General features: G+C 40.4%; 3 protein-coding genes across 6 annotated transcripts in view; 1 reads left to right on the top strand and 2 right to left on the bottom strand.

Annotated features, from left to right (window-relative positions):
• LOC133632464 (uncharacterized) overlaps positions 1–27,675 on the top strand; it is a 508,815-nt gene that overhangs the window by 323,313 nt on the left and 157,827 nt on the right. The gene's annotated exons all lie outside the window — the stretch shown is intronic.
• Positions 6,310–27,675, bottom strand: part of LOC133632468 (zinc finger protein OZF-like) — a 48,287-nt gene continuing 26,921 nt past the window's right edge. The window contains exons 1-4 of one of the 4 annotated variants that reach the window (XM_062024892.1): positions 15,739–16,022; positions 14,740–15,015; positions 8,015–8,704; positions 6,310–7,906 (exon numbers count right to left, since the gene is read on the bottom strand). In XM_062024892.1, the coding sequence (XP_061880876.1) occupies positions 6,939–7,906; positions 8,015–8,704; positions 14,740–15,015; positions 15,739–15,841 (2,037 nt within the window). In that variant the 5' untranslated portion in view covers positions 15,842–16,022 and the 3' untranslated portion in view covers positions 6,310–6,938. Of the gene's footprint in view, positions 7,907–8,014; positions 8,705–14,739; positions 15,016–15,738; positions 16,023–27,675 lie in introns of those variants that run through there. The other 3 variants (XM_062024894.1, XM_062024893.1, XM_062024891.1) reach the window with 3 other exon arrangements.
• Positions 26,925–27,675, bottom strand: part of LOC133632509 (zinc finger protein 135-like) — a 32,534-nt gene continuing 31,783 nt past the window's right edge. Inside the window, exon 2 of the mRNA XM_062024973.1 lies at positions 26,925–27,423. The gene's annotated coding sequence lies outside the window, so the exon portion shown is untranslated. The remainder of the gene's footprint in view (positions 27,424–27,675) is intronic.

Below are 27,675 nucleotides of genomic sequence, written 5' to 3'. Positions count from 1 at the left end.
CGCTGGAACGCAGGTGAGCACGGCTGTTGATGGGCAGATGAGGGCTGATGAATGGGAATATGAGGGCTGGCTGGCGTAGGTGGAGCGCTAATGTTTTTATCATAGCTCTGTGAGGTCCGGTTGCTAAGTTGCTAAATTAGCCTTAGCATCGTTAGCAACAGCATTGTTAAGCTTTACCAGGCTGAGAATTATTAACCGTGTAGTTACATGTACATGGTTTAATAGTATTGTTGATCTTCTGTCTATCCTTCCAGTCAGGGATTTACGTATTTTGTTTCTATCTGCATTTGAGAACGATGCTATCACGTTAGCTCAGTAGCTAAGTGTGTCACCGATGTATTGTCGTGGAGATAAAAGTCACTGTGAATGTCCATTTCGCGTGCTCGACTCTCATTTTCAAGAGGATATAGTATCCGAGGTGGTTTAAAATACAAATCCGTGATCCACAATAGAAAAAGGAGAGAGTGTGGAATCCAATGAGCGAGCTTGTACCTAAGTTACGGTCAGAGCCTCTAGTTCTTCATTCTAACGTTCCTCATCCACGAATCTTTCATCCTCGCTCAAATTAATGGGGTAATCGTCGCTTTGTCGCTCCAAATCTCTCTCGCTCCATTGTAAACAAAGGAAAATTGTGAGGAATATTACCTCCTGTGACGTCACGCTACTTCCGGTACAGGCAAGGCCTTTTTTTTTATCAGCGAGCAAAAGTTGCGAACTTTATCGTCGATTTTCTCTACTAAATCCTTTCAGCAAAAATATGGCAATATCGCGAAATGATCAAGTATGACACATAGAATGGATCTGCTATTCCCGTTTAAATTAAAACAAATCATTTCAGTAGGCCTTTAAGAGGCTGTTCAAACTACAATTGTTCACAAAGTACACAAAACAAGAATTATGATGAACATCTTGAACCCTTTTTTTTCTCCTTTATTTTTTATTGAGACAAAGATGATTTATATTTTTAAAATGTGTTTGCTTACGATGGTATATTATTTATTTGTTCACTGTTCTGTTACAGAGAACAAGGAAATTGGATAAAATTGCTATGGTATGAAAAGGGGTAGGATTAAATAAACTCTGCTTCTTGCTATTGTCCACATATTTGTTTAATCTGGAGCCAGAAGATGTTTAAAGAGGACACGATGCGTAAACTTATAATCAGAAGTATTTATTCCCTATTGGATACAATTCTAATACAATTTGTCTGAGCGTCTGCTGTTTGTCCTTCTGACCTCGGTAAAGAAGCCAAGTGACCAGTGAAGAATGTTGGAGATAAGAGTTGGAAGCATTAACTTTCACCCAGTTTCAACTGGACTCAGAACACACAATGAGAGGCACAAGCATAATTATATTAAACATTTCTTAATCACTTCATCCTTCATTATCTTAATTATATCCCAAAACTACTCTTTTTCGGACGTGCTGTAATGAAACAACTGGAATTGTGTGTTATATCGTATGCATGTTCGAAATGAACTGAACTGAACTGCAAATATACTTTAACTGTACCTGAAAGTCTACTATATTCTGGCCACTCACTCTGACAATATGACATTACTTCCGAACAATCAGCGTCCTCTTTTAGCTGCTCTCTCAACCATGACATGTACACACTGCTAGCTGGCATGTTGTTTACCACTTCTTTCATGTCAATGTTAGTATCATCCTTTAAATCTTTGTCTTGCTCTGTGTTCGAGGCTACTGGAGCTTGTGACATTAAGTGTCTGCTGTGTGTAGTGCTTTGTCTGGTGTGTGTGAGACGTCACTGTGCAGTGTCTCATGCTGCATTTTAAGTGGGGTTAGAATTAGAACAGCAGTTTCTTTCATTATAAAAAGAGCTGAATTTTACACTTCGCAAACTCATCTCGCGGGCCGGATTGAACCTGTTATGCCCGAATGTCGAGGGAGGTGGGGGTTGGGTTGTGGGTGTTGGGGGTTCATTGTTCAAATGTCTCTGATTTGCACATCAATCAGTCTGAGGAGTAAATGTTGGCAGTTTTTTTATGCAAACAGTTACCCAGCATCACTTATGCGTCAACGTAGGGCTGGGCGATATGGCCTTTTATTAATATCTCGATATTTTTTGGCCATGTTACGATACACGATATATATCTCGATATTTTTCCTTAGCCTTGAATGAACACTTGATGCATATAATCACAGCAGTATGATGATTCTATGTGTCTACATTAAAACATTCTTCTTCATACTGCATTAATATATGCTCATTTTAAACTTTCATGCAGAGAGGGAAACCACAACTAAGTCAATTTACCACAACTGTATTTATTAAACAGTTATCAAGCAGTGGCACAAACATTCATGTCATTTCCAAAACAGAAAGTGTAAGATTGTCAGAGACATTTTAAAACAAGCTATTAGTGCACTTTTGTGCATGATGTCACTAAGACGACATATCAAAACAACACTGAATTAAAGGCCTACTAAAATGAATTTTTTTTATTTAAACGGGGATAGCAGATCCATTCTATGTGTCATACTTGATCATTTCGCGATATTGCCATATTTTTGCTGAAAGGATTTAGTAGAGAACATCGACGATAAAGTTCGCAACTTTTGATCGCTGATAAAAAAAAAGCCTTGCCTGTACCGGAAGTAGCGTGACGTCACAGGCTGAAGGGCTTCTCACATTTCCCCATTGTTTTCAATGCAGCGAGAGCGATTCGGACCGAGAAAGCGACGATTACCCCATTAATTTGAGCGAGGATGAAAGATTCGTGGATGTGGAACGTGAGAGTGAAGGACTAGAGTGCAGTGCAGGAATTATCTTTTTTCGCTCTGACCGTAACTTAGGTACAAGCTGGCTCATTGGATTCCACACTTTCTCCTTCTACTATTGTGGATCACGGATTTGTATTTCAAACCACCTCGGATACTATAACCTCTTGAAAATGAAAGTCGAGAACGCGAAATGGACATTCACAGTGACTTTTATCTCCACGACAATACATCGGCAAAGCTCTTTAGCTACGGAGCTAACGTGATAGCATCGTGCTTAAATGCAGATAGAAACAAAAGAAATAAACCCCTGACTGGAAGGATAGACAGCAAATCAACAATACTATTAAACCATGGACATGTAAATACACGGTTAATGCTTTCCAGCTTGGCGAAGCTTAACAATGCTGTTGCTAACGACGCCATTGAAGCTAACTTAGCAACGGGACCTCACTGAGCTATGATAAAAACATTAGCGCTCCACCTACGCCAGCCAGACCTCATCTGCTCATCAACACCCGTGCTCACCTGCGTTCCAGTGATCGACGGAAGGACGAAGGACTTCCCCCGATCATCCGTGCGGTCGGCGGCTAGCGTCGGATAGCGCGTCTGCTATCCAAGTCAAAGTCCTCCTGGTTGTGTTGCTACAGCCAGCCGCTAATACATCGATCCCACCTACAACTTTCTTCTTTGCAGTCTTCATTGTTCATTAAACAAATTGCAAAATATTCACCAACACAGATGTCCAGAATACTGTGGAATTTTGAGATGAAAACAGAGCTTTTTTGTATTGGATTCAATGGTGTCCGAATACTTCCGTTTAACTATTGACGTCACGCGCATACGTCATCATACATAGATGTTTTCAACCGGAAGTTTAGCGGGAAATTTAAAATTGCACTTTATAAGTTAACCCGGCCGTATTTGCATGTGTTGCAATGTTAAGATTTCATCATTGATATATAAACTATCAGACTGCGTGGTCGGTAGTAGTGGCTTTCAGTAGGCTTTTCAAGTGCACTTTTTGTACAGAACGCCACTACAATAGTTTAAAACAAATAAAGTGCACTTTTGTGCATGATGTCGCACAATATATTTCAATAAGTGTCAAATAAAAATGAGCTGCATAATAGGAAATAAAATAGTATATGTCCTTTGCTATGTGGTAGGTTCCTGCGGACGTTATCTCCTTCTGTTGTTGACTATTTTTTCATACGGTGTTGATGTGGAAATGGAAGACGCCAGGCTTAATTGGGTCAGTGCTGGTTGCTCCTGCATTTTGTTGGTGTGGCACCGAACAAAGATGTCGACATGCAGTTTCAAGCACTCTTCATTCTCTAGCGGTTGACTTTTCAAATGATGCTACAAATTAGCAGTGCTGCTAAGTTGCTAACGCTTTTGCTGCATACTTGTTCAACATCTTCGCGCTTGAAGCCAAACCACCACCAGACGATGGACCCCGTGCTGTTTTTCTTGGGAATTAATTCTTCCTTCATTTGTTACCAGATTCGCACCTTCTTTCTCTCGTATTACCACTCGCACCTCTTCGCTAGCATCACGGCTAACGTTACCCATGCTGCTACCTGTCTGCTCCGAGAGAGCGTTTGACGTTGCACGCACGTCAGTATGTGACGTATGTAAGAAGGTGCGCTTGTTTTAAGTCTCTGTGAGAAGGAGAGACAGGAAAGAGTGGGAAGAGCATGCAGTGTAATGCCCGCAGCTAAAAGCAACTGCGTGAGAACCTATACTCCAATATCACAATATAGTCATTTTCTATATCGCACAGAGACAAACCCGCGATATATCGAGTATATTTGATGTATCACCCAGCCCTACGTCAACGTCGTTTTGATACATCTCAAATTTGCAGTGAAAAAGGACGTAGTGCAGGTTTTTGAGCGTACACAAACTTGACACATGAGGCCCCAGGTCCCTCGACTGAAGAAAGACTAACCAAGCACTTGAAGCATCATCTATCTTATTGTTCAGGAAGGTTTCAGATACAGAGAAGACATGGGGTCATGAGTAGATAAGATTATGCTCCAAATAATTCAAGTTTGTATGAATACCTCAGATATTTGTGATAGAAGCAGTGAGGAGGTCCTGGGTCGGGTGGATGTCACCACATATGAGCAACATACCACAAACTAAACGGCTAATTGGTTATTTTCCCTTGTGTGTTCTTATGTGTTTTTACTGCGGCTGCATTATGCGGGAACCTTTTACAGCACACTGAACAACTAAATGGTTTTTCACCTGTGTGTTCTCATGTGTTCAGTCAAACGGGTCTTAATAGAAAAGTTTTCACCACAAATTGAACAGTTAAATGGTTTTTCACCTGTGTGTGTTCTCATGTGTTCAGTCAAATGGCTCTTAATAGGAACATTTTCACCACAAATCGAACAGTTAAATGGTTTTTCGCCTGTGTGTGTCCTGATGTGTTGAGTCAAATTGACATTTTGAGAAAAGCTTTTTCCACAAATTTAACAATTAAACGGCTTTTCCCCTGTGTGTGTTCTCATGTGTTGAGTCAAATGGCTATTTTGAGAAAAGCTTTTGCCACAAACTGAACAGTTAAATGGTTTTTCACCTGTGTGTGTTCTCATGTGTCGACTTAAAAAGCTATTTCGAGAAAAACGTTTGCCACAAACTGAACGATAAAATGATTTTTCACCTGTGTGTGTTCTCATGTGTTGAGTCAAACTACAATTTTGAGAAAAGCTTTTTCCACAAACTGAACAGTTAAATGGTTTTTCACTTTTGTGTGTTCTCATGTGTTGAGTCAAACTGCAATTTTGAGAAAAACTTTCGCCACAAACTAAACAATTAAATGTTCTTTCACCTGTGTGTGTTCTCATGTGTTGAGTCAAACGGCAATTTTGATAAAAACTTTTGCCACAAACTAAACATTTAAATGGATATGACAGAAAATGAACACAAACAACATTTGTTGCAAAATAAATCATTGTTCAGAAAGATGAACAATTATTTATTTTGCACGAACGAGAGTGAGGGGGAGACAGACAGATATGACTGAAAACGAGCGCAAAGAACATTTATTGCAAAATAAATAATTTGTTCAGAAAGATGAACAATGATTAATTTTGCAATAAATGTTGTTTGTGCTCGTTTTCAGTCATATCTGTCTGTCTTTCCCCTCACTCTCGTTCATGCTCGGGTTTTGTCTCCACCATCAACAACCTTTCTCCTTCCCGACCACTGCTTTTTAACAGAGCGGCAGGTGATCAGACAAACAACCACAGCTGTGTCATCTACGCACCTGCCGCTAATCTCGAAGCCGGTCCTGAAACGCCCCGCTTCTCCGCAGGCCATGCCCCCCACACCCTAATATAAGCAGCTTAATTTAATTTAAACACAAAATTTCTTCTTGCTTGAAGAAGCAACTTGTCATTCACCACAAAATGTGTGAATAACTGAGTTTTCCCTCTTCACTTTAGTTCTATAGCTTAAAAAAAGAAAAAAAATGTGCAAAAAGGAGTTTTGAATGCATTTTGTTTCATCCCAATGATCAATCCAATCAATCAAATCCACTTTATTTATATAGCACATTTAAACAAAATGTTTCCAAAGTGCTGCACAACAATATTAAAAACAATATTCAAATATTATCCTTAGCTCCACCAATGACTGAATAAAAACAAAAAATAAATACATATAAAACCAATATAAAAAACTATTTAAAATAAATATGATTACAAACGATTTTAAAGGGTAAAACCAATTAAAACAGTAAGTAGAAATCAACATTTTTAAAACACAGAGGACAACAGAAGACCACACAACTCACGTAGTGTTAAAAGCCAGAGAATAAAAGTGGGTCTTAAGACGAGACTTAAAACACTCCACTGTGGGAGCAGTTTGAACACGGAGGGGCAGAGTGTTCCAGAGCTTAGGGCCGACCACAGAGAAGGCCCTGTCTCCCCTGGTTTTAAGTCTGGTCTTGGGCACTACGAGCTGGAGCTGGCTCTCGGACCTCAGAGCGCGCGCAGGATTGTAAATTTGGATGAGGACCGAGATATACTGAGGTGCCAGGCCATGTAAAGCTTTAAAAACAAACAGCAAGGTTTTAAAATCAATTCTAAGATGAATGACTCAGTTTCTCTTTTTTTTTCACCAGTGAACAATTGAAGACAATGTACAATACAAAAATATGAAAAATAACATAACCCATTCAACTAATTGGCACATGTAGGGCAGTATGCAAGTGTGCAGCCTTTGCAGATATATTTCTTACACCTGCAGCACACAGTATGTGTTTTACAGTCCTTCTTTTGAGGGCAGAACTGACATCTCTTCCTCTTACTTGCCCTAGCTGGGGAAGTGGCTGTGGTAGCTGGATCCTCAGGTTGATCAGGAGCTTCTGCACTCTGAATAGCTTTCACAACTGCTGCTGAGGCTTCTGTGCGGGGGACATGCTTCCTTCTTTCAATGAGTGGAATTACAAGTGCCTTTCCCAGCTGCTCCAGGAACACCCTCCTCTTGTTATGCTTATGAGACATCCAGGTCGGGTTGATCTCTCTCCAAATCACAAAGGCATTGTAGGACGAAACATCAATGATGTTGTGGAAGATGACCAGGGGCCAGCGGGCAGTCGTCCTTCTGCAGCTGTATGTTCCAATCACCTTATCTAGGTTGTCCACACCTCCCTTGTTGCGGTTGTAGTCTAGGATGATGACTGGCTTTCTGTCCTCACGATCGCTAACGTCACCGTTTCTGTGCAGTGTGCTCAAAAGAACTACATTCTTGTTTTTCTTTGGGAGGTAAGAAACTAGAGTGGTGGTGGGCGTGAAGGCAAACTTTGATGAGCAAACCTCTCTCTCCTTTGACGCAAGCAGTGCAGGTGGAAGCTCAGGCTTGTTCTTTCGAACTGTACCAACCATGGTGATCTTCCTCTTCAAGAGCTGCTGTCCGAGTTCATAAGATGTGAAGAAATTGTCACATGTCAGATTGTGACCCCTGAGTCCCTCTGTCACATCAAGCACAACACGCATTCCCTGGTTCTTCTCTGGGCATCCACTGGTCGGCTTCCCGGTATAGACTTGCATTTTCCAAGCGTAGCTTGATTTGGCATCGCAAGCCACCCATGACTTGATCCCATATTTTGCTGGCTTGCTGGGCATATACTCCCGGAAAGGACAACGACCTTTGGACAGAAGACATTAGCATCTGTGATTAGTATCAGTGTCACAGAAAACAGTCAGACAAATCAATAGTGAAAATCACTTTTATTACAAATATGAAAATAGATTACCTCTAAATGGAACCAGTTGCTCATCCACTGTTACGTTAGGCCCTGGATTGTAGAGGTAGGGCAGCCGCTCCACCCACTTGTCCCAGACCTCTCTTATGGCTGCAAGTTTGTCTGTCACACGTCTTGCTGGTCTTGACTCACGGTCATCAAATCGTAGCAGTCTTGAGTAGGTGTGAAAGATATTGAGTGGCATTGTGGCTCGAAAAATAGGCCTTCCACTCTCTGCATCCCATAGACTAGCTGCAGCCTCACCTCGGGATCTGTATACACCGGCTAATATTAGCAGCCCTAAGTAGGCCTGTAGGTCAGTCTCATCCATCTTTTTCCAGCTGTCTCCATATTTGCGAAAACCCTCCAGATTTGTCATCTCCAGGATTATTTTTTCTATTGCTGGTGTGATAAACAGGTAGAATGTAGAGACAATGTCATGGGCATGAGAAACAGCATACCTTGTGGGTCCTGGGGTCATCTTTATGACGTTTTGTTCTGCATGCCTGCCGTGTTGGTCATATGCTGCTGAGGACCATGTTATTTTGCCATTTTTTGAAAGGAAAGTCTCTCTTTCAGCTTCAGGGTTTCCTTCTTCTTCTGAAGATGATTCATCATGCTCTGGGTTGTATTCCTCCCCATCTTCTTCTTCTGATACATCCTCCACTTCCTCTTCTGAATCAGTGTTGCCTTGCTGGACATCTGAAAAAATCAGCTTTAGAGCCTCTTCAGAGGTATGACGCACACTCATGGCTTCAGCACAGACAGAATTCGGGGCCCTGTCATCTGCAGCACTTTTATAATCTCTGGAAATCCACAGAAAAAGAGCTCTGCAGTCTGCGAGAACGCCTTTGTGTTGTTTACTTCTGCTACTGTCTTGTTCACGTCTACTACTAATTGATCTGAGACTGATCAAAGGCACAGCAGTCCGCGAGAAGACCACATGATTTGTCTTGTTTACTTCTGCTACTGATTGACTAAAACAACTAAAACATTGTAACATTCTGTCAATAACTCTGTGACCTTGATTTCAACTCTTTTTGCCTCACGGGTCATTTTGACCCGAAGACCACCTTTGTACCTTTTTTTGTACATCTTACATGGAAATGTGAATAAAAGCAACATTTCACTTTTTCTACTGTTGGTGGCAATCTAGGAAAAGTCATAACATTTCAAGTTAAAAAAATATTGTTTAGGGGATTTTTTTGTTTGTTTTTAACACAGTGGCGGGTCATTTTGATCCGAGGACAACAGGAGGGCTGGCTAGTTTTTGTAGAGAACGTTCTGGGGGAAACCGGGCTTGCTGAGGGACGACCCTCACCCAAACCGGGAAGGCGCCATCCCTCTATCTAGAAACATAGATTACTGGTTAAGTCCCACTTGACTAACTACACTAGAGCAAACTCGGACACAGGCAATTACAGTGTCTGTTAGACCCAGTAAGGAGTCAGTTAAGCTAGAATTAACCAGCGCCAGGCTGGAAAATTCCTGCACACATAGCATTTCTCGTAGATTTGTACACAACTCGCAATGTTTTTTCTGTAGTGACTGTACCAGATGTGAACATGCATTCTACTGAGGTGGCAAAAAATGACGTGTTCAATCTATCGCAGCACCATGCAAACAATCTGAAAATCCCCATCATATCAATAATATATTATTCAAATTATTTAAGGCGCACTACACAAAACAAACATAACATTATTAATATCACTACTTTGGATAACATTAACAAAAATTCCTCAAAACAGCCCACTACCTATAATATGGGATTTTTAAACATCAGATCATTGTTTCCCAAAACGTTATTACCGTATTTTCCGGACTATAAGGCGCACTTGCAATCCTTTTTTCCCCTCAAAACTCGACAGTGCTTCTTATAACCCGGCTATATGAATTTCTCTCTCTTAACGAGGCATCTCCTCCTAACTATGCGATTGCTTATATTGCCCTTCCCCTTAAAAGGGGTGGAGGGGTCGCACTAATATACAATGAAAACCTTAACCTTACCCCTAACCTAAGTAATAAATATAAATCATTTTAGGTGCTTACTATGGGATCTGTCACGCCGCTACCTCTCTAACCACGTTATCCACTAACCACGTTAAACCCAGATTCCGAACTAACAAAGGTCTTAACTCATTCTCTTTCTATGCCACATCAATGTGGAATGCGCTCCCAACAGGTATAAAAGAAAGGGCATCTCTATCCTCCTTCAAAACCGCTATAAAAGTTCACCTCCAGGCAGCTACAACCCTAAACTAACACCCTCCCCGGATTGCTAATAATCAAATGTAAACAATCAAATGCAGATTCTTTTTCTTATGCCTTCTGATCTCTCTCTCTCTCTCTCTCTCTCTATGTCCACTACTTGATGTCCATATCCCCACCCCCCCACCCCACCCCCCCTCCACACTCCTGATTGTAAATAATGTAAATAATTCAATGTGATTATCTTGTGTGATGACTGTATTATGATGATAGTATATATGATAGTATATATCTGTATCATGAATCAATTTAAGTGGACCCCGACTTAAACAAGTTGAAAAACTTATTCGGGTGTTACCATTTAGTGGTCAATTGTACGGAATATGTACTTCACTGTGCAACCTACTAATAAAAGTCTCAATCAATCAATCAACCTAGCTGTTATCTACTGCCCCCTTGGGCCCTATTCACACTTTATCAGTGAATTTTCAGAGTTTGTTGCTGATCTAGTGACACACGCAGATAATATAATTATAATGAGGGATTTTAATATCCATTTCAATACCCAATCAGACCCTACGTGTGTGGCGCTCCAGACTATAATTGATAGCTGTGGTCTTACACAGATAATAAATCAGCCCACGCATCACAACAGTAATACGATAGATAGATCGAGTCCTTGTCCGGGGTGTCACCACCTCCCAAGTTATGATACTCTCGTACACTAAAGAAATGTCCGATCATGACCTTATAAAATTCAAAGTTCTGACTGATTGTCAACAAGCTACTAATAACCGCTGCTTTAATTAATGCTGTCACAACTATGACTCTGGCTTGCCTACTGTCTTCGGTGATGGCGCCATTCCCAAATTACGTGGGCTCTATCGATAACCTCACTAACAACTTTAACGATGCCCTGATTGTATAGCACAGCTGAAGCTAAAAAAGGCCACTAAAAGGCGTACCCCTGATTGACAGAAGAAACAAGAACTCTTAAACTATCATGTAGAAAGCTGGAACGCAAATGGCGTGCGACTAAACTTGAGGTTTTGCATAGTTTACTAACTTATAAAGGCATGCTTACCTTAGCTAAAGCTAATTACTGCTCCAATCTCATCCGCCTCAATAAAAATGATACTAAATATTTGTTCAGTACAGTAGCATTGCTAACCCAACAAAGGACTCCTGCCAGTAGCTCCACCCACTCGGCAGACGATCCAACTCTCTCGTTTGAGTCACACATAAAGAATGTTACTAAAACGGCCTTCTTTCATCTCTGTAATATCACTAAATGTGTTCCATTTTGTCCACTGGCGATGCTGAGATCATTATTCATGCGTTCGTTACGTCTCGTCTCCATTACTCTAATGTGTTATTTTCGGGCCTCCCTATGTCTAACATTGAAAGACTACAGTTGGTACAAAATGCAGCTGCTAGACTTTTGACAAGAACAAGAAAGTTTGATCATATTACGCCTATACTGTACATACCTTTATATTAGGGCTGGGCGATATATCGATATACTCGATATATCGCGGGTTTGTCTCTGTGCGATATAGAAAATGATTATATTGTGATATTCGAGTATAGGTTCTCACGCAGTTGCTTTTAGCTGCGGGGCACTAAACTGCATGCATTTCTCACTCTTTCTTGTCTCTCCTTCTCACAGAGACTAAAACAAGCGCACCTTCTTACATACGTCACATACTGTCACGTGAGCAACGTCACACGCTCCCGCGGAGCAGACAGGTAGCGACATGGTAACGTTAGCTGTGATGCTAACAGCTAACGGTGTGGTTTGAGTGGTAATACGAGAGAAAGAAGGTGCGAATCTGGTAACAAATGGAGGAATAATTAATTCCCCAAAAAAACAGCACGGGGTCCATCGTCTGACGGTGGTTTGGCTTCAAGCGGGAATATGTCTTTACATGTCAACATCTCCATTCAGTGCCACACCAACTAAATGCAGAAGCAACTATTTCACATCAACACCGTAGGAAATATACTATTTGATATGCAGCTCATTTTTATGTGACACTTATTGAAATATCTTGTGTGACATCATGCACAAAAGTGCACTAATAGCTTGTTTTAAAATGTCTCTGACAATCTTGCACTTTCTGTTTTGGAAATGACATGAATGTTTGTGCCACTGCTTAATAACTGTTTAATAAATACAGTTGTGGTGAATTGACTTAGTTGTGATTTCCCTCTCTGCATGAAAGTTTAAAATGAGCATATATTAATGCAGTATGAACAGGAATGTTTTAATGTAGACACATAGAATCATCATACTGCTGTGATTATATGCATCAAGTGTTCATTCAAGGCTAAGGCAAAATATCCAGATATATTAAAAAAAGGCCATATTGCCCAGCTTATATACATATATACCTACATATATATATATATATATTATATATATATATATATATATATATATATATATATATATATATATATATATATATATATATATATATATATATATATATATATATATATATATATATATATACCTATACTGGCTCACCTGCACTGGCTTCTTGCGCACTTAAGATGCGACTTTAAGGTTTTACTGCTTACGTATAAAATACTAAACAGTCTAGCTCCATCCTATCTTGCTGATTGTATTGTACCATATGTCCCGGCAAGAAATCTGTGTTGTAAGAACTCCGGCTTATTAGTGATTCTCAGAGCCCAAAAACAGTCTGCGGGCTATAGAGCATTTTCTATTCACGCTCCAGTACTCTGGAATGCCCTCCCGGTAACAGTTAGAGATGCTACCTCAGTAGAAGCATTAAGTCCCAACTTAAAACTCATTTGTAAACGCTCACTTTTAAATAGACTCCACTTTTAGACCAGTTGATCTGCCCTCTCGTTCTGCTCTGCCCCCCTCTCCTGCGTGGAGAGGTTATTAGGTGACCCCAGATGAGGCACTAGCTGTTCCAAGTCGGGACCCGGGGTGGACCACTCATCTGTGCATCGGTTGGGGACGTCTCTGCGCTGCTGACTTGTCTCCATTCAAGATGATCTCCTGCTGGCCCACTATGGACTGGACTCTCACACTATTAACTAGATCCACTATGGACTGGACTCTCACACTATTAACTAAATTCACTATGGACTGGACTCTCACACTATTAACTAGATCCACTATGGACTGGACTCTCACACTATTAACTAGATCCACTATGAACTGGACTCTCACACTATTAACTAGATCCACTATGGACTGGACTCTCACACTATTAACTAGATCCACTTTACATCCATTGCACCGGTCGCAAAGGTTTCTCGTTTGTTCCCATTGGGTTGAGTTTTTTCTTGCCTGATGTGGGATCTGAGCCTTGGATGTCGTTGTGGCTTGTGCAGCCCTTTGAGAAATTTGTGGTTAAGGAATATATAAATAAACTTTGATTGATTGAACACTTACATGTTTTTTCATCTGTGTGAGTTCTCATGTGTTGAGTCAAAGAGCTATTTTGAGAAAAGCTTTCGCCACAGACTGAACAATTAATTTTTTTTCTCTTGTGTGTGTTCTCATGTGTCGCGTCAAATAGGTATTTCAAGAAAAGCTTTCGCCACAAACTGGACAATTAAATGGTTTTTCACCTGTGTGTGTTCTCATGTGTCGAGTCAAAGAGCTTTTTTGACAAAAGCTTTTGCCACAAACTGAGCAGCACGAACATTTTTACTAGAGATGTCCGATAATGGCTTCTTTGCCGATATCCGATATTCTGATATTGTCCAACTCTTAATTACCGATTCCGTTATCAACCGATACCGATATATACCGAAACACATTATTATGCCTAATTTTGTTGTGATGCCCCGCTGGATGCATTAAACAATGTAACAAGGTTTTCCAAAATAAATCAACTCAAGTTATGGAAAAAAATGCCAACATGGCACTGCCATATTTATTATTGAAGTCACAAAGTGCATTATTTTTTTTAACATGCCTCAAGACAGCAGCTTGGAATTTGGGACATGCTCTCCCTGAGAGAGCATGATGAGGTTGAGGTGGGCGGGGTTGAGGTGGGATTTAGGGGGTAGCGGGGGGATGTATATTGTAGCGTCCCGGAAGAGTTAGTGCTGCAAGGGGTTCTGGGTATTTGTCCTGTTGTGTTTATGTTGTGTTACGGTGCGGATGTTCTCCCGAAATGTGTTTGTCATTCTTGTTTGGTGTGGGTTCACAGTGTGGTGCATATTTGTAACAGTGTTAAAGTTGTTTATACGGCCAACCTCAGTGTGACCTGTATGGCTGTTGACCAAGTATGCATTGCATTCACTTGTGTGTGTGAAGAGCCGTAGATATTATGTGATTGGGCCGGCATGCAAAGGCAGTGCCTTTAAGGTTTATTGGCGCTCTGTACTTCTCCCTACGTCCGTGTACACAGCGGCGTTTTAAAAAGTCATACATTTTACTTTTTGATACCGATAATTTCCGATATTACAATTTAAAGCATTTATCGGCCGATAATATCGGCAGTCCGATATTATCGGACATCTCTAAATTTTACCTTCACAGTATTTATTGCTGCTCAATGGTTCTTCAACCTCGTCTTCATCTTGTGGTTTCTCTTCATCATCTTCAGTCTTCACAGAGAGAATTCTCAGTGGAAACTTGGTGTAATCAGCTTCCTCTCGTCCTAGAAGACACTCTCCCTCCTGAGTGATGCAGAGTTCCTCCTCTTCCTTTTTAATGCAGGGTGGTTGTGGAGTCTCCTGCTTCAAAGTGGAGCTCCCCCCTAACTGAGGGTAAACTTCTTCTGGAATACCGATCAGCTGCTGGACGTCTGCAAGACACAAACAACAAAAACACACTTTCCTCTATGTACTGTATGTGTGTGTAGTAGGGTTGTTCGGTATCACTACGGGTTCAAAAAAAGGATCTAGGCTAACGCCACGCTACTGGGAACTGTAGTTAAGCTACATAGCGTCGCTACTTGTTGTGCACTACTGCCCATCACTGATTCTAACTCGTAAAGAAACGCTAGCAAAAGTAAGCTAACAATGCAGGTAATGGGGATGCACTCTATTTCTTCTATAAAAAACTCTAAAAAAATATCCAGCAACTTTTTATTTACACGCTGTAAGTATATATGTAATGTAATAACAGGCAATTTCATAATAACATGTAATATTTACATCATTTTTTATCATTTTAAGCAAACGGCGGCACATTATTTTCACAGGCGCATCACAACGTTCGCTATTTCCTTCAACAACACCACCAACTATTACTAATAAAGGCAGACTTCATGAGTGCCATCAAATGATATTTTGGGAGAAATTATGACCCATAACTTTATATTTTTGAGCCTGAATATGAAGAGGATGAGGTACAAGTTTTAGAAGATGACTGATAAGCAGATCAAGCAACTTCTAACAGACATTTTTAATCGAGGTAAAAATGCTAACAGGTTCTTTGTTTACATTGTTCAACAAAGTCGGCTAATTTCTATTTTTAGGGCTTGGAATTTAAACAGCTTTCAAATGAGGGAACGCAACACACTCACCTTCATCTTCGCTTTTCAGATTGTTCTCCGTTGGTGGCGCTGATTCTCTTTCATGTTCTCTTTTAGCGGACGTCGCCATCTTAGCATAGCAGTAGTCGTCCATCTTCTATCACGTCTTCAATCTTCACTTCAGATAACACGCCATCGCTCCATACTCAAAGTCCGTTTGGTGGTCTTAAGAAAAGGTGAATAGTTGAGGTATTTGATGCTATTTTTGAATCTACAAGATCGTAAATGTGAAACTTCTCCGGAAAGCCACGCCGCTTAGTCCGCCATCTTGGACTTTCCACTTGGACACTGTTCCATGTGTTTGCGCATGCGCCAGAAGTTTGCAACTTCCGATCGACAACTGCACTTTAAAAAATAAAATACCTTTTAAATAACTAGAGGTCATTTTCATATTTTCTTGCATTTCTGGCTCATAATTGAAGTGCTCCTTATCGCGAAAACATTTTTGATATCAAAATACTTTGGAAATAGAAATTAAACAAAAATCGACAATGTTGTATTCTGCCTTTTAGTGGGTTCAAGCAAACGGCAAGTTGTTTCACAAAGTAAGTGTTGTGAAAGTGTGAAACTCACACTACCCCAGTATACATTTTCAACATTATAGCATTTCACCCTTTTGACGTTTTTTCCTCTTGACTTTTATCAGTAATATCCTCACTGAACGATGACTTGTACTCGACCTCGGACCAACTGCACTCAGTGAGGAAACAAACACGCTCACATAAATATTGCTCTTATTGCAAGCATAGACAGCAGAACACTTCTATTTTCACTTTTGTACACTGACTTTAGCAAACTTGCCAACCCTCCCGAATTTTCCGGGAGACTCCCGAATTGCATTGCCTATCCCGGAAATCTCCCGGGACAAACATTCTCCCGAATTTCTCCTGATTTCCAGCCGGACCTGAGTGAGGACAGCCTGTCGTCACGTCCACTTTTCCTCCATATAAACAGCGTGCCGGCCCAGTCACGTTATAACATCTACGGCTTTTGGAGCTCAGTGCACAACTGCACACACAACAAGAAGGAGACTATTATATATGTCTCCGTTATCCATATGTTTATCTATAACCCATAAAGTAGGCAGGCACGGAGCTATTTCTCAGTGTGTGTTTATTCCAGCCGGCACGTTAATACACTGACACACAACATCCGGATTCCCATCTTGCATTGCTTCAAAACTACGGCAAGTAGTAATGTTAAAAAATATAGTAGAGACGAAGCAGAAGAACGTCGTCATGGCGACGACGAGTAAGAAGAAGTACGCTTGCAAGTTCCAAAATGATTGGAAACAAGAATTTCAGTTCATCCAGGACAGCTCGAAGGGGAAGGGGTATGCTAGGGAGAGATGGAAGATTCCAGACTCTGGTGCATTTGATGAAGGCACTTTTGTGCGTGCCACACAGCAATGCATCATCAGAGAGGGTGTTCAGCATGGTTACAAAGATAGTGACAGAGAATAGAACGAGGATGGACAATTAAACCCTAAACTCAATCCTTTCCTGCAAATTAAATTTCACAGATACTGTCCATACCTATGCTCCTTCAAAGGCTGTGCTACTGGCTGCAAAGCATTGCACTTTCAAATACAACAATGAGTAGAGGAGTGTTATGTGTGTGTATATGTGTAAATAAATAAACACTGAAATTCAAGGCCTACTGAAATGAATTTTTTTTTATTTAAACGGGGATAGCAGATCCATTCTTTGTGTCATACTTGATCATTTCGCGATATTGCCATATTTTAGCTGAAAGGATTTAGTATAGAACAACGACGATAAAGTTCGCAACTTTTGGTCGCTGATAAAAAAAAGCCTTGCCTGTACCGGAAGTAGCGTGACGTCACAAGAGGTAGGATTCCTCACAATTCCCCGTTGTTTACAATGCAGCGAGAGAGATTCGGAGCGAGAAAGCGACGATTAACCCATTAATTTGAGCGAGGATGAAAGATTCGTGGATGAGGAACGTTAGAGTGAAGAACTAGAGAGGCAGTGCAGGGTGTATCTTTTTTCGCTCTGACCGTAACTTAGGTACAAGCTGGCTCATTGGATTCCACACACTCTCCTTTTTCTATTGTGGATCACGGATTTGTATTTTAAACCACCTCGGATACTATATCCTCTTGAAAATGACAGTCGAGAACGCGAAATGGACATTCACAGTGACTTTTATCTCCACGACAATACATCAGCGAAGCTCTTTAGCTACTGAGCTAACGTGATAGCATCTGGCTCAAATGCAGATAGAAACTAAATAAATAAATCCCTGACTGGAAGGATAGAGAGAAGATCAACAATACTATTAAACCATGGACATGTAACTACACGGTTAATAATTCTCAGCCTGGCAAAGCTTAACAATGCTGTTGCTAACGACGCTGAAGCTAACTTAGTAACTTAGCAACCAGACCTCACAGAGCTATGATAAAAACATTAGCGCTCCACCTATGCCAGCCAGCCCTCATCTGCTCACCAACACCCGTGCTCACCTGCGTTCCAGCGATCGACGGCGCGACGAAGGACTTCACCCGATCATCCAATCATCCGTGCGGTTGGCGGCTAGCATCGGCTAGCGCGTCTGCTATCCAAGTAAGTACTCCTTGTTGTGTTGCTACAGCCAGCTGCTAATACACCGATCCCACCTACAGCTTTCTTCTTTGCAGTCTTCATTGTTCATTAAACAAATTGGAAAAGATTCACCAACACAGATGTCCAGAATACTGTGGAATTGTTCGATGAAAACAGAGCAGTTTGTATGGTGACACATTGGGTACGAATACTTCCGTTGCCGTCGTGACGTCACGCGCATACGCATCATACATAGACGTTTCCAACCGGAAATTTAGCGGGAAAATTTAAAATTGCACTTTATAAGTTAACCCGGCCATATTGGCATGTGTTGCAATGTTAAGATTTCATCATTGATATATAAACTATCAGACTGCGTGGTCGGTAGTAGTGGGTTTCAGTAGGCCTTTAAAGTATTTATTTTATATATATATATATATATATATATATATATATATATATATATATATATATATATATATATAGCAGTGTTTCCCATAAACTGCCAAGATACCTGTGGTGGTGGGGGCTTGGCTATGGGCGTGGCTATGGGCGTGGTCACCATGACATCATCAATTTGCATAATTTACTACAATGATTTGATTTTCTCTAAAAAGGCTCAAAAAATGTATACTTACTAATTAATAATAACAGTTTTGTTTTAAACGTCCATCCATTTTTACAATATAATTACAACACTTTATGTACATATTTATATACAGATTTGAACAATTTTTACAATATAATTACAACACTTTATGTACATATTTATATACAGATTTGAACAATAAGTTATTCACTGAAATATATTTATTAATTGTGGTTCTTACAAAAAATATATCTTATAAAATATAAAAGCTAAAATGTCTCAAAGCTCTGCCCCTTTAATTAGTGCATGCTAAATAATTTAACTTTAGCCTACTACTACAACCATATTATTTACCAGCAACATAAAGTGAAACAGAGGCAGAGGTGTCCTGCCACAGTCAGTAACAAATAAACAGAAAACAGTAGTGGTGGTAGATAGACACAGAGCTTCATCAAACATCTGATCCACTGAACAAAGAGCTCCAAAAATCTTGAACTTTAGACTGCCATCAGTTTTACTCCCTACACTTAACCATGTGTTTCCTACTGCCTGCAGACTTTGCACCCTTTGTTATATACACATGTTGTGTTTCTAATATAAATACATTTAATAAAGTCAAATACAAATAAGGCACCAAGAGAAGTATCCTACACTTCTCTTTTGTAAAGTAAATCTGAACAGCCGATATGGGCATCTACATCAACTATATGATTTGCCTGAGAAGCTGGAGAGGACAAAAAAAACAAAAACAAAACAAACAACAAAAAACATTTTTAATTTTTATTTTATTTGTGGTAGACGTAAATCTTTCGTGGCGGGCTGCCACAAATAAATGAATGTGTGGGAAACCCTATATATATATATATATATATATATATATATATATATATATATATATATATATATATATATATATATATATATATATATATATATATATATATATATATATATATATATATATAGATTTTTTTTATGTATATATTATATATATATTATATATATATATATATATATATATATATATATATATATATATATATATATATATATATATATATATATATATATATATATATATATATATATATATATAAGAAATACTTGAATTTCAGTGAATTCTAGCTATAAATATACTCCTCCCCACTTAACCTCGCCCCCCGGCCCGCCCCGCCCACCTTCTATTCGATTTCTATATAAATGACATTTGTAAAGTTACAAAGGACTTAAAGTTAGTATTATTTGCAGATGATACAACAGCACGAAATGAACAAATTAAAAAGATGGTTTGACAAAAACAGACTATCTTTGAATCTCAGTAAGACTAAAATAATGCTATTTGGTAACAGTAGAAGAGAAAGTCAAACACAAATACAAATAGATAGAGTAGATATTCAAAGGGTAAAAGAAAACACATTTTTGGGTGTAATAATAGATGATAAAATGAATTGGAAATCTCATGTAAAAATATACAACATAAAGTAACAAGAAACACGTCAATAATGAATAAAGCAAAACATGTTCTAGACCAAAAATCACTTCATATTCTCTACTGCTCACTAGTCTTACATATCTGAGTTATTGTGTAGAAATATGGGGAAACAATTACACATGTGTGCTTCATTCACTAATGGTGTTACAAAAAAGATCAATTCGAATAATACTTAATGTTGGATACAGGGAACATACAAACACTTTATTTATTGAACCACAAATATTGAAATTCAACGATTTGGTGCATTTGCAAACAGCTAAAATGATGTACAAAGCAAACTACAACCTGCTAGCCAAGAATGTACAACAATATAGAAATATAACCTTTGAGGAAAGTGTAATTTAAAACATTTGTATGCACGTACAACACTTAAAACCTTTAGCATATCAGTATGTGAAATTAAATTATGGAATGGATTAAGCAAAGACATTTTAAAAAGCACCAATGTGATCCAGTTTAAGAGACTGTTCAAACTACAAGTGTTCACAGAGTACACAAAACAAGAATAATGATGAACATCATGAACCCTTTTTTATCCTTTATTTTTTATTGAGACAAAGATTATTTATGTATTTAATATATGTTTGCCTACTAGGGTATATTATTTATTTGTTCACTGTTCTGTTACAGAGAACAAGGAAATTGGATAAAATTGCTATTGTATGAAAAGGGGTAGGATTAAATAAGATCTGCTTCTTCCTATTGTCGACGTATTCGTTTAATCTGGAGCCAGAAGATGTTTAAAGAGGACACGATGCGTAAACTTATAATCAGAAGTATTTATTCATTGTTCATATGTCTCTAATTTGCACATCAATCAGTCTGAGGAGTAAAAGTTGAGAGCCGAGGCGCATGATGCTGAGTGTGTCAAACCGGACATCCACCATGCTATTTACACTCCTGCACATGCTACCACTACCTCTCCTTACTTGCCCACTCACAGGCTGTCCGTCACAATGGAAGGCATGGGTCGAGCTGTGGGATCACAGACTTTGGCGATTTCTAAACTAAATGGCAAGATGGATCACATCATAGAGAGGCTTGCTGGATTGGAAAAAATTGGATTGAGAGCTGGCATGGACGCCTAGAGAAGACAGGCCATGAAAATGTCTGCTCACTTGGAAAACAACATTCCTAATCTACGATCTGACTCCCTCACATGGCCTTGACGCTGCTCAAAGCAGAAGAAAGGCTGTTGGGAAACATCCCTGAAGGACACCTCAGCGAGGGACACTCTGACTACCCTCCCTCCCTCCTCAACAACACCTGGGAGTTGAACTTTGCTTGCACTGCCTGCAGAGCGACTCCGGGCCAATAGACACAACAACAACTCACCCTGAACAATGGGCACACACACACACACACACACACACACACACACACACACACACACACACACACACACACACACACACACACACACACACACACACACACACACACACACACACACACACACACACACACCTCTGCCACTGCTTATTTCCCTTGGGGCGATGGACGGAGCAGCGACGCTTACAGCAGCGACTGGCCTTCATGGCCCCTCACCCCCCCCCACCCCCCCTCTGTCGCGAGTTTTGTTGATTAACGTCTTAATGTGTGCTATGGCTATGAGTTTTTTTTCCTTGGCCTCAGTCTGGACCCCCGCCCTGGAGTCCAACCTTTGACTGAATATTTTTTTACTCTCACCCCTCCCCGACATGTACCTGTTTCTCACCTTTTTATTGAAAGGGGCACTGGACTTTCTGGCTGACCCATCAGCGATCCTTTTTCTGTCTCCCTGTAATGTTTTGTCTGATCTTGAATGGGATTGTACTGAACATCTCATTTCCCCTCGGGGATCAATAAAGTACTATCAAATCTAATCTAATCTAATCTAACTCACGTCACTCACCCCACATACTGCCACTCTTAAAGGTGCACACACACATACACTACTCTCATAACAGCTGCTTTAAAACACGCCTTGCCAAATGTGGTGATTAGTATTACCACCTTTGCTTCAGACTTAGGTCAACATTTAAATAATAAGCATTCAGATCTGCACAAGGAGTTTAAATAGTGACAGGTATAATGTAGTTGTTACACCTGTCCTGCTGCTCTCTCTTTACTCGCCCGCTCACTCACTGACGTCACTCAGACAACACGTTGACATTCTCACAAACACACATACTACTCTCATAAGTTAACCAGCTCCCCTGCTGTGCACATGTACAAAACCCGAAACCAGTGAAGTTGGCATGTTATGTAATTCGTGAATAAAAACAGAATACAATGATTTGCAAATCCTTTTCAACTTATAGTCAATTGAATAGACTGCAAAGACAAGATATTTAATGTCGGAACTGAGAAACTATTTTTTTTGCAAATAATCATTAAATCAGAATTTAATGGCAGCAACACATTGCAAAAAAGTTGGCGTGGGGCATTTTTACCACTGTGTTACATGGCCTTTCCTTTTAACAACACTCAGTAAATGTTTGGGAACTGAGGAGACACATTTTTGAAGCTTTTCAGGTGGAATTCTTTCCCATTCTTGCTTGATGTACAGCTTAAGTTGTTCAACAGTCCGGGGGTCTCCCTTGTGCTATTTTAGGCTTCATAATGCGCCACACATTTTCAATGGGGGACAGGTCTGGACTACAAGCAGGCCAGTCTAGTACCCACACTCTTATACTACAAAGCCACGCTGTTATAACAAGTGGCTTGGCATTGTCTTGCTGAAATAAGCAGATAACGTTGCTTGGATGGCAACATATGTTGCTCCAAAACCTGTATGTACCTTTTAGCATTAATGGTGCCTTTCACAGATGTGTAAGTTACCCATGCCTTGGGCACTAATACACCCCCATACCATCACAGATGCTGCCTTTTCAACTTTGCCACAAGAACAATCCGGATGGTTCTTTTCCTCTTTGTTCCACGTCCACAGTTTCCAAAACCAATTTGAAATGTGGACTTGTCAGACCACAGAACACTCTTACACTTTGCATCAGTCCATTTTAGTTGAGCTCGGGCCCAGCGAAGCCGGCAGCGTTTCTGGGTGTTGTTGATAAATGGCTTTTGCTGTGCATAGTAGAGTTTTAACTTGCACTTACAGACTGTACTTACAACTGTAGTTACTGACAGTGGTTTTCTGAAGTGTTCCTGAGCCCATGTGGTGATATCCTTTACAGACTGATGTCAGTTTTTGATGCAATACCGCCTGAGGGATCCAACGTCACGGGCATTCAATGTTACGTGCAGTGATTTCTCCAGATTCTCTGAACCTTTTGATGATATTATAGACCGTAGATGGGAAAATCCCAAAATTCTCTGCAATAGATTGTTGAGCAATGTTGTTTCTAAACTGTTGGACAATTTGCTCACATACTTGTTCTCAAATTGGTGACCCTCCCCCCATCCTTGTTTGTGAATGACTGAGCATTTCATGGAAACTGCTTTTATACCCAATCATGGCACCCACCTGTTCCCAATTAGCCGGTTCACCTGTGGGATTTTTTTGCCACTTGTGCCAACTTTTTTGAAACATGTTGCAGGCATCAAATTCCAAATGAGCTAATATTTGCAAAAAATAACAAAGTTATCCAGTTTGAACGTTAAATATCTGGTCTTCGCAGTCTATTAAATTAATATATATTGAAAGGGATTTGCAAATCATTGTATTCTATTTTTATTTACGATTTACACATCGTGCCAACAAGAGCAAAACAAACCAGAGTCTCTGCAATCCAGAGCAAGACCGGTGAATGCCTAGCGGAAGAACAGAAGATTCTAGACAGGTGGACAGAATGCTGCTCTGAGCTCTACAACCACACGGCAAGCGGAGATCCAACAATCCTGACATGTCCTCAATCCACAGAAGATGATACACTCCCCATCCTCCGTGAAGAAGTTGAGGCAGCAATCCGAGCACCGAAAAAAGGAAAAGCAGCCGGAGTGGACAACTACCCAGCTGAACTCGTACAAGCAGGGGGAGAAGCCATGATCGACACCCTCACCATCCTGTGCAACAAAATCTAGCAGATTTGTGAGTGGTCTACATCAAGGACCCAGTCACTTATCATCACACTTCCAAAAAAAGCCAATCTCCAACTGTGCCAAAACTACCGCACCATCAGTCTTATTAGCCATTCTGGCAAAGTCCTACCGAAAATAATTCTAAATAGGTTAAAGGCCTACTGAAAGCCACTACTACCGACCACGCAGTCTGATAGTTTATATATCAATGATGAAATCTTAACATTGCAACACATGCCAATACGGCCGGGTTAACTTATAAAGTGCAATTTTAAATTTCCCGGGAAACTTCCGGTTGAAAACGTCTAGGTATGATGACGTTTGCGCGTGACGTCAATCGTTGAAATTGAAGTATTCAGACACATTGTATCACAATACAAACAGCTCTGTTTTCATCGCAAGATTCCACAGTATTCTGGACATCTGTGTTGGTGAATCTTTTGCAATTTGTTTAATGAACAATGGAGACCGCAAAGAAGAAAGCTGGAGGTGGGATCGGTGTATTAGCGGCTGGCTGCAGCAACACAACCAGGAGGACTTTGAGTTGGATAGCAGACGCGCTATCCGACGCTAGCCGCCGACCGCATCGATGATCGGGTGAAATCCTTCGTCGCGCCGTCGATCGCTGGAACGCAGGTGTGCACGGGTGTTGATGAGCAGATGAGGGCTGGCGTAGGTGGAGAGCTAATGTTTTTAGCATAGCTCTGTCGAGGTCCCGTCGCTAAGTTAGCTTTAATGGCGTCGTTAGCAACAGCATTGCTAGGCTTCGCTAGGCGGTACAGCATTAACCGTGTGGTTGCAGGTCCAGTGTTTGGTAGTATTGTTGATCTTCTGTCTATCCTTCCAGTCAGGGGCTTATTTCTTTTGTTTCTATCTGCATTTAAGCACGATGCCATCACGTTAGCTCCGTAGCTAAAGAGCTTCGCTGATGTATTGTCGTGGAGATAAAAGTCACTGTGAATGTCCATTTCGCGTTCTCGACTCTCATTTTCAAGAGGATATAGTATCCGAGGTGGTTTAAAATACAAATCCCTGATCCACAATAGAAAAAGGAGAGTGTGTGGAATCCAATGAGCCAGCTTGTACTTAAGTTACGGTCCAGAGCGAAAAAAGATATGTCCTGCACTGCACTCTAGTCCTTCACTCTCACGTTCCTCATCCACAAATCTTTCATCTTCGCTCAAATGAATGGGGTAATCGTCGCTTTCTCGGTCCGAATCGCTCTCGCTGCTGGTGTAAACAATGGGGAAATGTGGGGAGCCCTTCAACCTGTGACGTCACGCTACTTCCGGTACAGGCAAGGCTTTTTTATCAGCGACCAAAAGTTGCGAACTTTATCGTCGATGTTCTCTACTAAATCCTTTCAGCAAAAATATGGCAATATCGCGAAATGATCAAGTATGACACATAGAATGGATCTGCTATCCCCGTTTGAATAAGAACATTTCATTTCAGTAGGCCTTTAAACCCCCAAGCTGAACTGATCATAGCTGAAGAACAGGCTGGATTTAGAGCAGTGCGGAGCACCACAGAACAGGTTTTTAACTTGAGAATCATTTGTGAGAGACACCTGCAGCATCAACAACACCTTTACCATTTGTTCGTAGACTTTAAGAAAGCCTTTGACTGGGTATGGAATGCTGCACTGTGGGCAACCATGAGGAAATATAACATCAGTCCTAACCTTGTCAGAGTCATTCAACATCTGTACAATAAAGCTACCAGCGCAGTTTTCTACAAGGGAGCTATCGGAGACTGGTTCAGGACAACAATTGGAGTGCGCCAAGGATGCCTTCTCTCTCCCATTCTCTTCAACATCTTTCTGGAGCGCATCATGACGGATGCCCTGGCAGATCATGAAGGAACTGTCAGCATTGGAGGCAGACCAGTCACCAACTTCCATTTTGCAGATGATATTGATGGGCTAGCTGGAGAAGAAAGAGAACTTGCCAGTCTAGTTGAAAGGCTTGATACCACCTCCCGAGCCTACGGAATGGAAATCCATGCTGAAAAAAACAAAATGATGACCAACAACAACAATGGCGTCCGCTCAGACATCAAAGTCAATGGACAGGCACTGGACACGGTGCCGAGCTTCAAGTACCTCGGTGCAATCGTGTCCAATGAAGGATCCAAACGGGAAGTCCTTGCCAGAAGTGCTCAAACAACTGCTGCCCTGGCAAAACTCAAGCCCATATGGAAAGACACAAACATCAGTCTGGCATCAAAGGTGAGATTACAGCGCTCACTTGTAATGTCGATTTTCCATTACGCCTGTGAAACACGGACCCTTACAGCAGAGCTGCAGAAGACAATTCAGAACATGGAGATGAGATGCTACAGAAGATTCATGGGTATCTCCTATTTTTATTTTACTTCGGCCCAAAATAGAACAAGCACATTCTGAAAATGTACATATCACAAATAATTCTCTTGACAAAACACTTCAAGTTAGTTAAACATTTAGAGGAAACAAATGGTGCATTTTCAGAAACACCTTGAAGAACACAATGAAATTAGACTTAATCTCAGTGTTTCTACAAAGCAATTAAACTTTAAGTCACAGCCCATCTAGGATTGAACAAAAAACTAAATAAAGCATGAATAAAAACTATTCTATGTATCAACTACCTCATTTGTCATTTCCACATATTAATCCTGTGCTAACTCAACAAACCATACAAACTGAGGTAGAAACTATTCAAGAGTGTTGAGTTACTTTCTGTCTTCTAGACATAATGTGTACTGATAGAAAAATAAAAGCTGAGCAATGTGTGAACAATTTCAACAAAGCACAAATAAAAAGTTAAAAGACTGACAGTATTGCAGTAAATCACACACTGTTCACTTTCTTTACATTTGCACAGAAGACAATCATTTTCACAGAACTATATCAGTGTGCAGTGTCTCATGCTGCATTTTAAGTGGGGTTACTGATTGCTTATTTTACTCCTGTTTTACGTTGGGTGGAGGGGGAGGAGTCACAGCCCCGCTTTACAGTGAACCTCTTGCTTGGTATACTTGCTCAGTATTAACTATTTGCTTGCCTAACAGAATTGCTACTGTGACATCCAGTGGACACAATTAGAACAACAGTTTCTTTCATTAAAAAAACAGCTGAATTTTACACTTCGCAAACTCATCTCGCGGGCCGGATTTAACCTGTTATGCCCGAATGTCGAAGGAGGTGGGGGTTGGGTTGTGGGTGTTGGGGGTTAATTGTTCATATGTCTCTGATTTGCACATCAATCAGTCAG

The sequence above is a fragment of the Entelurus aequoreus genome, linkage group LG17 (assembly GCF_033978785.1).
Source record: "Entelurus aequoreus isolate RoL-2023_Sb linkage group LG17, RoL_Eaeq_v1.1, whole genome shotgun sequence".
Classification (NCBI taxonomy): Eukaryota; Metazoa; Chordata; class Actinopteri; order Syngnathiformes; family Syngnathidae; genus Entelurus; species Entelurus aequoreus.
The sequence above is the reverse complement of the archived record's forward strand: the minus strand, read 5'-3'. Positions and strand labels throughout refer to the sequence as shown.